Source organism: Varanus komodoensis, unplaced genomic scaffold (genome assembly GCF_004798865.1).
Source record: "Varanus komodoensis strain SLA01 unplaced genomic scaffold, ASM479886v1 scaffold153, whole genome shotgun sequence".
NCBI classification, from domain to species: domain Eukaryota; kingdom Metazoa; phylum Chordata; class Lepidosauria; order Squamata; family Varanidae; genus Varanus; species Varanus komodoensis.
Genome location: NW_025335445.1, coordinates 153,375 through 164,546, shown reverse-complemented (window position 1 = coordinate 164,546; position 11,172 = coordinate 153,375). Strand labels below are relative to the sequence as shown.

At 64.4% G+C, this 11,172-nt stretch overlaps 1 protein-coding gene across 2 annotated transcripts in view; it reads right to left on the bottom strand.

Moving 5' to 3' along the window:
• The window catches only part of AKT2 (AKT serine/threonine kinase 2), a 9,124-nt gene extending 4,112 nt beyond the window's left edge, over window positions 1-5,012 (bottom strand). The window contains exons 1-10 of one of the 2 annotated variants that reach the window (XM_044425399.1): window positions 4,910-5,012; window positions 3,583-3,711; window positions 2,964-3,075; window positions 2,523-2,676; window positions 2,202-2,333; window positions 1,882-1,947; window positions 1,486-1,554; window positions 1,157-1,279; window positions 762-890; window positions 187-401 (exon numbers count right to left, since the gene is read on the bottom strand). In XM_044425399.1, the coding sequence (XP_044281334.1) occupies window positions 187-401; window positions 762-890; window positions 1,157-1,279; window positions 1,486-1,554; window positions 1,882-1,947; window positions 2,202-2,333; window positions 2,523-2,676; window positions 2,964-3,075; window positions 3,583-3,711; window positions 4,910-4,955 (1,175 nt within the window). In that variant the 5' untranslated portion in view covers window positions 4,956-5,012. The remainder of the gene's footprint in view (window positions 1-186; window positions 402-761; window positions 891-1,156; window positions 1,280-1,485; window positions 1,555-1,881; window positions 1,948-2,201; window positions 2,334-2,522; window positions 2,677-2,963; window positions 3,076-3,582; window positions 3,712-4,909) is intronic. The other variant, XM_044425400.1, reaches the window with a different exon arrangement.
• Between the last annotated feature and the right edge of the window lie 6,160 nt (window positions 5,013-11,172).

Below are 11,172 nucleotides of genomic sequence, written 5' to 3'. Positions count from 1 at the left end.
CCCCCCCCCCCCCCCCCCCCCGCACACTCGTCCCACCACCATGTCCCGAGCCCCCTCCACGCCTCGCGCCGGCTCAGACACGGCCTCTCTTCCCTCCCCAGAGGAAGCCTGGAACCACTTCAAGGCCACCTGTGCCAGCACATCCCGGTGAACGGCCGAACGTGGGCGGCCGAGCCGCGTGCCCACCTCTGCTTGGGGTCTTTCTTGAGCAGGCCGGCCAGCAGGGCCTTGGCCTCAGGGCTGAGGGTGCGCGGGAAGCGGATCTCCTCCATGAGGATGAGCTCGAAGAGGCGCTCGTGGTCCTGGTTGTAGAAGGGCAGGCGGCCGCACATCATCTCGTACATGACCACGCCCAGGCCCCACCAGTCCACGGCCCGCCCGTAATCGTTGTCCTCCAGCACCTGCCCGGGAACGGGGGGAGAGCAGGAGGTGAGCGGCCAGCCCCTGCGGGGGGTGAGCACATTCCGGGCCTTGCCCAGCCGCTCCCGCTGGCGACCCGGCACCACCGGGCAATGCTGCGGCCCCGGCGAGGAGGCTGGGCTGTCCCGGGAGCAGACCAGGGCTCGCCTGCCCCCTGCTCTCCACCCCAGCGCTGCACCTCACCGGCTCCCTTCAGCGTTTCACATGGGCATCAGGCGTCCCAGGAGAGCCAGCCCTCAATTCCGTCTGTCTGTCTGTCTGTCTGTCTGTCTGTCTCCCTCCCTCCCTCCCTCCCGAAATGTTGGGCCAAAAGCCTGCTTGGGAAAGGCCATTTATGATACCTCGGGGGCCAAGTACTCGGGGGTCCCGCAGAAGGTCTTCATTGTGGCACCATCGGTGATGCCTTCTTTACACAATCCAAAGTCTGTGATTTTTATGTGTCCGTCTTTATCCAGCATTAGATTCTCCAGCTGGAAGGCACAAAGGCAGGTCAGGGCTCTGGCATGGATGCCGGAGGAGGACACAGACCCTGTTCCGGCAGACCACTCCGGGGCCGAGCTGTGACACCAGCGCCCTCTGAAGAGCAGGAAGGGCAGGCAGGCTGGCCCCACGCAGTGGCAGAGACCACGCCGGCCGGCCCACAGGCCCCAAGAGCGGCTCTTCAACAGGCCGGGGGCCAGCAAGAAGCACCCCTGCCCTCACCCGACTCGGGTACTCCGGTCAGCACCAGAGGTACCTTAATGTCACGGTAAACGACGTCCCGGGAGTGGAGGTACTCCAGGGCGGAAACGATCTCGGCCCCGTAGAAACGGGCACGGTCCTCCGTGAAGACACGATCTCTTGAAAGATGGAAGAACAGCTGGAGGGAGAGAAAAGACGTGAGCAGCAGGAACAGTGCAGGGATGCGGGGGGGCGGTCAGGGGGGATCCAGGCCCCCGCACTTGGCGAGGAAGGAGCAACGCTGCGGCCCGCTGCCTGGGGACAGAACCCTTCTCTGCCACGGGACCCTCGGTGCGGCCACATGGCGCTCGGCAGGAAAGGGCGCGAGCCGGAGCCGACCCTTACCTCCCCTCCGTTGGCGTATTCCATGACGAAACAGAGGCGGTCATTCGTCTGGAATGCGTATTTCAGTGCCTGGAAAGGCAGGTTGAGAGGAAGAGCAGCTGCACCCCTGCCCTTCAGCAGCACCCCATTCATTTCACTAGAGCGGCTCAGCCACACTGGGGCAGAGGGAGGGGACGGGGCAGAGGCCTACAGCCCCCGGGGCGGTTCTGCCAGCATGGCGAGGGCAGCACAACCCTGCACCAGGCACAGCCGCGCTGCCCGTGCTCAGGGGAAGCGGGCGAGCCACCTGTCCGCGCGATGCAGGCCTTCGCCGCCACCCACCCCGAGCCCCGCTCTGGCATCCACAGAGAGACCTTCCTGGCAGGGCACGTGCCTCCCACTCCCCACTGGACGTACCGTGAGGAAAGGATGCCGCGTGTTCTGCAGGACGCGGCTCTCCGTGACGGTGTGCGCCACTTCGTCCTGAGGAGGCGGAAAAGCACTGCGAGTGGAAGGGCCCCGTTCGGACGCAGCCAGCCACGCAGCGTGGCCTGCCCCCGCCACGCCCCCCGCCCGCCCTGCGATCCCCATCGCTGCACCGTTCCGAGGAAGCAGCTGCCGTCCAGGCGCACGCAGGGGGGCAAGCGCCCCGGCCGGCAGCGTGCCTCTGCAGAGGGGTCGCACGGGGGAGAAGCACACGCCTCCTCCTGGAAGCGCCGCCGTTGCGCAGCCCGCACCTTGGCGATGATGACTTCCTTGCGCAGGATCTTCATGGCGTAGTAGCGCCCCGTGGCCTTCTCCCGCACCAGGATGACCTTCCCGAACGTGCCTTTGCCCAGGAGCTTCAGGTAGTCGAAGTCGTTCATGGTCTGTGAGTTGAAGTGACAGCAACGGTCCCTGGCTCGGCTGCCGGGGCCAGCCAGACCCCCAAAGCCAGCCCCAAGTGGACGCGGCGTGCCAAGGGCCCCCCCGGGGCTCGCACTGCTCCCAGGAGGCCGGTGTCCCCCGGGCACAGCAGCGGGCCTCCCACCAGCCCCACGGAGGCTCTCGGTCCTCACCGCCTTGGCCCGCGTCTTGGACACGGCCACCTCCATCTCCTCCGCCCCGGTGCGGTCGCTGGGGGAGCCGCTCTTGTACTCCATCCTGTCCTCTTCGGGTTCCTGGTTCTTCAGACTGTTGGCCACCATCTGGATGGCTCGGATCCACTCCTCCCTGGGGACGGCAGAGGCCCGTCACAGACAAGCCCACACCCAGCAATGCCCAGAGGACACCTGCAGGCGCCACAGGCCCTTCTGCAGGCGAGGCGAGGCGAGGCATCAGCCCCCTCAGAGAAATACGGGCGCCTCCGCATTTGGGAGCCAAGTCCTTCTGCCTCCCAGGTGCTGGGGAAGAACAAGGGACAGGGAGGCTTGTGTGGAAGTGGGCTGCACGGCGGGGAGACGGCTGATCCCGCCACTGCCTGGGCAGCGACTGGCTGGAAGGGCGCCCGGCACACCCACCTCTCGTCCGGGGAGTCCACGTGGAACGTCCGCTCGATGACCGTCGTCCACTGCAAGCAGCGGATGATGAAAGTGTTGGGCCGGGGCCGCTCCACTTTCATCAGCTGGCACTCTAGGTGGAGAAGGCGAGACTGGCTGTGCTGGGGGCGGCCTGGGAGAAAGCCCCCAGTGGTTCTCCACCATCTTATGGGCATGCACGGCCCCTATCACCCCCTGCCCCGCCTCTCGCCTAGCCCAGGGTCTCACCTCAAGACCTCTGCATGGGGGCACCACCTTGGAGCCCTCCCCGCCCACTGCCTGCCAAGTGGGGCCGCCTGCTGCCCACAGGGAGGGGGCGGGGAGCCATCGCTTGCTCTGGACGGCTAACGGCTCCCCTGCCTGGCCCTGGGAGGGGGCAGGCAAGATCTGGCAGCGGGACGGAGACCTTGGCTACCGGGTACTGCAAGAATCGATCAAATAAACCAGCGCGGCACAGAACCCACGCCAGCCTGCAGGGAACGCCAGTTCTGCCACTGGGCCGGGGCGGGAGGTGGTTCCTCCCCCTCGGAGCTCTTATTCGGGGCCGCCTGGCGATCCGGGACCGTCACCCAACAGTCTCAAGGTGACGTGCAGAGCATACCTGCCACAGAAAAGTCATTCAAGGGGGGCAGGTTGTGGTCTGATGTCTCAGGCTTCTCCTTGTACCCAATGAAAGACCCATCGCTCTTCAGGAGGAAGTACCTGGGCCTCCATGTTTTGATGTATTCACCTGGAAAACAGAAGGGCCAGCAGTGGGGGACCGGAGCAATGTGCAGGCTGCCTCTGTAGCAGCTGCCTGGGACCCACAAGAGCGCAGAGGAGCCTGCCTGCGAGTCCCAAAGCCCGAGACTCTGCCCCCGAGGCCACATCCAGGCAAGCCACCGCTCGGTTTGTTCCCAGGAATCCCAGTGGCTCCTGCTGCTTCTGGAAAGACACAGGCAACTCCAGAGGTGTGGGGCCAGGGGCCAGGTGGGCCAGCGCCTCCCCACTTGGCACCAGCGTCGCCCACTTCTTCTATTTTTGCCAACCGCAACCCCACAGATGGCACAGCTTCCGGCTAGCCAGGCGCTCTCTCGGCACGCTAACACACTCAGGACTCCACAGCGAAGTCCCCGTTTTCCTCAGCCACGCAGGACACGCACAGCGGGGCTGAGCCCGGCTCCAAGCACCAAAATAGCCTCCGGGCTGGCCAGATGCCACTCGCAGCTGCCGTCTATATTTGTCCGCAGGGGAGAGGAATTTGCTGGAGCCATGGCCGGGGGGTGGGCAGGAGGGGACAGCTGAGACTGCCACGGCCGGGCAGCGTGCGAGGTGGAGAGTGAGCGAGCGAGCGAGATGACCTCCATGGGGACAAAGCGGCATCTCGGAACTGGCGGCGTGTGCCCAGCTGCGCGACTCTTCCCATCGACTCACCTGCCACCCCCAGGGACAGCGCGGCTGGCCGGGAGGAGCTGATGGGAAAAGCCGCGCGGCCTCCCCGCACCTGTCCCGCCGAGGCCAGAAAAGGGAGCCGGTGCCCCTTGGCCCCCTGGGGCGAGCCCCGCAGGCCCCGAGCAGGCTCCCCCTGTTCCTGTCGGGGGGGCCTATTTATTCCACGGTGCTCCTCGTGCCCGTTACAGACAAGCCCAGCACACGCTGCCCATTTTCTCGCTGCCCTCAGCCCAGCGGGACTCGCGGGTGTCCCCGAGCAGGCGGCTGCCCCGTGGGCGTCCCAGGAGGCAAAGGTCACACCAGCTCCCAAGCCAGCGCCCCGCGGAGGGCCCAAGGCCTCAGCACAGAGCAAGGGGTCCCGCGGAGGCCTCCGGCTGCTGCACAGCTGTGCCCACCACCCTGGGGGCAGTGCAGAGGCCCCATTTAGAGGAGCAGGCAAGGGCCGGCCCGCCCGCCCGCCCGCCCCACCTGCCTTCAGGAGGAGCCCCACCACTCACCTCTCTTGTGCAGCCACCCCTCCTTGATGACGGACACCTCGTTCATGTTGACGCGGCAGCCTGACACTGACGGGGACTACACTCTGCCAGCTGAACTGGTGACCTGCAGGAGGGGAAACCGAGGCTGTCGGGAGAGGCGGGGCAGCAGGAGGCTGAGGCTGCCCCGCAGGGGCCCTGCGCCACCAAGCGGGCCCCCCTCCCTCTGTCCACACTCCTGGAGTCTTCAGCCCTGCAGGGCGGGAGCAGCACCTGGCAGGCGGACGGGGCGCCTCTGCGACGAGGGACTGGTGGCCTCCTCAGAGGCCACCCCAATTCTGGGTGCTCTCGTGGCCTGGCCAGCATGTCAAAGGGGCCACTGCCCTCGACGTGGGGTGCAAAACGGGAGGCCAGGCTGCCTCAGCGCCCCCACCCTCAGCAGAGCAAGGACAGCAATGCCAGCACAGCCCAGCAGAACCATTCTCCTCCACCCTGGTTCCGGGGTCCTGGGGCAAGCCGGACAGGTGCCCCCCACCCCCCAAAGCTTTCGATTTCCCCTTCAGCCTTCTCTGCCCCCTCCCCTTGATTTGCTGTCAGGAGGGATACGGAGCACAGCAGATGCGGGGCCTCCAAGGAGCTGCAGTCGGATCAAAGACGCCTCGCAAGGAAAACAAACAGCTTTACCAGAGTAATCCCAGGCACCTGATGGGATTAATGGTGGGGGTGGGGGTTGGGGGGGACGACTAGCCCAAAGACACTGCCAGCCGGAGAGGCATGAGGGGGCTGCCCACCAGCTGCCCTGGCCAGTGGGGGGGGGGCATGCGGGATTATGCCAGGGATCACGTGATGTCTTCGCCCGCTCTGCGCTCTGCTGAAAGTCGTGCGGCGGGAATGTAACTGCCCCACGAGGCATTCCATGCCGCGTACCAAACCTGGCATTCAGGCAAGTGGTGCTACCCCACGGGGTCCTCTGCCCCCCAACGAATCCTGTAGAAAAGGTCAGAACTGGAATGCAGGGGCAGCAAGGACCCCCTCCCTACCCATGGCTGCTGGCGGCCCACTGCTGGGCAGCCAGACCCCAGGACCAGCCCTGCAAGGAAGGCCTTCCGTCCTGGACCGCCCCACACGCAGAGGCAGCGCCTGCCGCTCCCCCACGGAGAGCACCAGAGGCGGAGCAAAGCCCACTCGGCACAGCACAAGCACAGCCTTCCTGCAGGGCCCAGGAGCCTCCCCCCGCCCCCCCCGGTGTGGCTCCAGAGCCCTTTGAGGGCCGCTTTCAGGCCACAGGCCAAGCGTGCTTGGCGGCACATGCCGAGGGCAAAGGGCTGGGGCCAAAATGCAAAAAAGGAGGGGAGGTGTGTGCCTCAGTGCTCCTCCTGCCAGTCATGCAGCCTTCAGAGGCACCACCGCCTCTCAGAATGGAGAAGAAACGCAAAGAACCACGCAAATTACGAAGACGCACAAAAGCCACGAAACCTCTCACAAACGGGAGGGTGGGGCAACGGGGGTGAGCCATCGAGGGGTCCCCGGAAGGCCAGGCTGGAACCCCAGGAGCCTCCCCCACAGGCCAAAGGCCCCCAGCACTGTTTTCGGCAGCCAGCTCAGAGGAAGGAGTTCTGTTATGGGGGACCTCCCAGCGCACGGCCGATCCAGAGCCCGGCGTTCTGGGGAGCAGACGTCTGAGGGGAAGGGGCCACAGATGATGCGGGCGGTGGTGGGCCAGTGGGACCAGAGGGACGGGCCACAGCAAGCGGGAACTGCAGCACGGGGACCCAAAGCCCCGTAACCCGGCATGCAAGGAAGCAGCTTTCCACTCTGCTGACGGCTGGGAGGAAAACTCTGTGACATGAACCGTGTGAGAAAGCGGCAGTGGCACTGGGTACTCCAGGTCTGCACATGTGCTTGGGTGGCCCTCCCCTAAGAGCGGTCCCCAGGACTCCTGGGATAGCCTGCAAGAGCACTGAACGAACGAACGAACGCGCACGCACACACACACACATGCACACCCATAGTCCCTCTCTGGAAAGGAATGTGGGGGGCATCAACCCAGCCTCTCGCGAGGGCCCGAAACCTGTCTCCCCCCACACCTGCATACCTGCCCCCTCTGCACAGCCTCCCATCCAGGAGACCAGCAGGGCTCACCAGGCAGCCCTGGCTGAACACACAAGAACAGCCCGCTCGCCCCACGGTGGTGGGGGGGGGACAGCAGGCAGGCAGGAGGGCGGGAACTTGCTGACTTGCAGGGCACGTGTGGCTCAGATGCGGCGAGCACCCAAGTGTTTGCACGCGCCAGGATGTGACCTGCGAAATGGGAGGGAGGGGGCCTCATTCTGGGAGGAAGACAGCAGGAGCCAGCCTGCACCGAGCGGCGGCCAGCAAGGGCCAGGGGTCCAGCCTGCCTGAGGGGAACGCATGGGAGACAGCTCTGCCTCCCATGGCCAACCCTGGCAACCACACTCCACACCAAACGGGCTGACCCACGGCTCTCCCCCACAGGCTCCGGCCTTCCCCCCACTCAGACAATACCCCAAGCTTCCCCTTCAGGAGAGAATGGCAAAAGCTAAACCCAATCTGCCGGAGAACTATGCACCGCATGCCAAAAGGCCCGATGCCTCCAGCCAGAACTCACGCCAGAGGAACCCCGGATGGGAGGCCCAGAAGAGGCGTGGCAGCAGTCCCCTCACAGCCTTTGCGGTGACTCACCTTAGTCCCAGACAACGGCCCACGATGAAAACCTTTTACACATTTTTAAAAACACATTTTGAAAACCAGTCACTTTGAAAACTTGAAAAGAGCACTGCCAATAGTGTTCCACACTGGCTGAAGGCCCCGGAAGGATACTGCCAAGAGGTCTATGAAAGCAAAAGGCATATACGGCCTCTGCCACACTTCCACCTAGTTCATCCACCAAGGCAGCCCCAGCTTCAGTCCCTGAAGAACCCAGGCCGAAATGGATCCGAACACGTCCGCCCTCCTGATGAGAAAGAGCAGAGGCTGCCTGCTCCCACTCGCGCCGCTCTCAGGCACTGCTGCGGGAGATGCAAGCCCAAGGCCTATTCGCCTCCCCACCACAAGCACGGAGCTCGCCCCCGGGGAAGCTGGCCTCCTGGCGAGCAAGGAAAGGTGCAAGCTGCAAGGCCCAGTTCCAGGCACGGCTCACCCTCTGGGCCCTGAGGCTGCCATGCAGAAACTGACATCAGGTCCCGGAAGAGCCTCCCTCAGATCGCCCCTGCCCCTTCCTCAGGGACCTCCTTCTTGCGCGATATCCACAAGCTGGGGCCAGAAACGTTGCTGAACTGCACGACTGCCTTAGCCTCCGACAGGCAGGAGCGTCACGCTGCTCCTGCGGCCCTGAAGCCTCTGTGGCAGCGAGGAGAGAGGGCGGAGGAAAGGGAAGCCACCACAGCTTCTCCAAAGAGATCCCAGCGCCAACCGGAATGCTTCAGGATGCCCTGGGACAGGCAAGAGCCATGGAGAGGATGGCGGGGGGCGGGGGGGAGAGACAAGGGACTGTGAGGCGCACCAAGGGGACCTCTCCAAGCTGGGAGGTTGGGCATCAAGGTGGCGGATGGGGTCAAATGGCAGCGAACGTGACGAAATGCACGCTGGGCAACAGCCCCGGCTTCAAGTGTCAGTTGACGGGATCTGACCTAGCGGTGGCTGAGCAGAGAGAGGATCTTGGAACAGGAATCAGAACTGCCCAGATATTGCTGCCTTTGTACAACGGCACTTGAAATACTATGCCCCCTTCCCTGAAAGAGGGCACTACTGAGTTGGTACAGGGTGGGCAAGGAAAATGATCACGGGGCCTGAGCGACTACAGCAACTGGGACTCTTCGGGTTTTTTAAAGGCAAGTAAAAGGAGGCATGACAGAGACGTTTAAAATGATGCATGCACGTGTGGGGCAAGTGGGGGGAGCTTTTCCTCCAGCGGGCTGCAGAAGGTGAGGAGCGGCCAAGGCACACGTGAAGCGCCCTGCGCTCCCCCACTCCTGCACGCCAGTTTGAGCAGCCTCTTGGTGAGAGGCCCTTGCAGAGAGGAAAGCTGGAACCTTTCTCCCCTCAACCGTGCCCTCCGGCTTTTCCCAGGAAGCTTGGGAAGGCTACACTGCATCCGTCCTCAAAACCTTTCCCGGGAGCGAAACCTCCAGTTGAGCCATTGCTGCATCCCATTGAAATTCCAAGGGCGGCCATAAAGAAGGAAGTGAACACACAACATCCTCGAGCACTAATCTTGCCTGCCAGCCAGCACATTTCCTGAATGTCAATCAGCAGTTCAGAGTTATTTTTAGTGCCCTTAGTGGACCGCTATGAAAATGCTCACCCTTTTACGCAAACCCCACAACCAAAAGATCCAGAGGAGGAGATAAAACTCTCAGGAACGGAAGGTGAAAAATTTTGGGCATATGTCCCAGTGCCACACACAGGTAAAAACAGCTGCTGACTGCTCGGAGGCGGCTCAACAGGCAGCGCCTCAAGTGCGGGGGGCGTCCTCCCACGCGGAGATGAGTCGAGAGAGTGGGAGCTTCACGGAGACTCGTCCATCTTCCCCGGAGCCTCTGAGAGCCAAAGCTCCACCACCTGCCCTCTGTGCCAGGCAAGAGACGAGCTCGCAAATGACTGGCAGCCACAGCGGAGGGCGCCCGGCACACCTGGTCCTGGGCTCACAAGCAAGCCGCATCGCCTTCAGGAAGGGGCACGAGAACGCTCCCGAGGAAGCCGGCCCGGGGAGATAGCACCACACACCAGGAAAGCTTTCTGCGGGTCCCACACACCGGAAGGGCAATGCTGAGCTAGCTGCCTGCCTGCCGCCCAGCCATTCTACCTAGAGCCTCTTCAGCTCTCTTTTCAAGACACACCTAGGAGAAACGGTGCGGTGACTAGATACCAGAAAAAGGCAAACTCCTTTTAAATGCAGCTATCAGAACCAGTGCGAGTCCAGCCTGCGCGTGGCAACCCGGGAGCAGTGACCAAATGCTATCAACTCAAAGGAAAGAATGAACGAGGGCAAGGGAGGGATGCATCCCAAGAGAGAACAGCAGGCACCAGAACAATTGGAGTACCCGCACACTCGGCCTATCAGCCCACATCCCACTATAGCAGCTCGGTACTCCGACAGACGTGCTCCTCCCAGGGATCTCAGGGAAGACATCTTCACCACCTCACAGCTTGGTGCTAATTTGCCACCCTGTGAAGAGCATTTCCCACTCCACCAGACAAGCCAAGCAGAGCTTCTTGCAGGACGGGCTGAGTGCAACATGAGAAGGAAACGCTGGGGAGAATGACCACCACCTGCACACACTTTCCCCACGCAAAACCTCCATGCTCCCTCACTGGAGATCCCTCTGGCAGAGCGGCAGTGCTCACAAGGGTATGGTGCGGGGGGAGAGGACACCAAGGAGTGCGCCCGGCCCTCCCCTCACTCAGCCAGTCACCAGGCAGGGCTAGATCACTCTTGCCAGAGGTCTGAGCGAGTCCCTTGCAGAGATCTGTGAAACCAGATCACAGTCCGCAGGTCACCTGTTCCTGGCCTGGCTGCCAGCTCCATTTCCAAAAACAGCTGGGCGCCGGCAGGGCATGTGGTCAACTTTTGTCCCACTGCTACGCCCGCTACGCACACCTGTCATGCAGGTGCCAACCTGCGAAGGAGGCGACAAAGCAACGCAGCGGGGTGAAGGCGCTCGCTCAGCCGCAGAGGTCACCGGGCAGCCCCGCCAGCTGCCCGCCTCGCTCGCACTGACCTTGCGGGGCTGTCGGCCTGGCAAAGGCGCAGCTCCCCAGCGCGGCTGCCTCCGAGGGAGCGCGATGCGGGCGGGCCCGCCCCTTCCGCAGGGCGACCGGCGCCGCCTGAGCGGAGCGCGCCCCGCAGCCTGCCGCCGCGGCGCCGGGCTCTCTTCCGGGGCCGCCTCCGCCGCAGCCGGCCGCTGCCCTTCCTCGCACGGCGACTCAAGCCAGGCCGAGCCTCGGCGGGGAGCGGGGCCAGGGGCGGCCCGCCGCCTCTTCCGCCTGCGGCTCCCGGCATGGCCCGCCGCCGGCTCCGCTAACAGGACTGACGGGCGAGAGGGCGACGGCACCGGGCAGCACGAAGCACGCCGGGCCCACCCGGAGGCACCGGCCGGGCGAGCGCAGGCGCCGCGTGGCGGGATCCCGGCAGGCGGCAGGTCCGCGCTCGGGCGCCGGGGAGAGGCCTGGCTCGCGGCCCGTCCGACCGAGGCCGCGCTGATGCCGTCGCCGCCGGCCCGCTCCCCGGGACAGCGCGGCCGAGCCCCACGAGCCGCCTCTCCCAC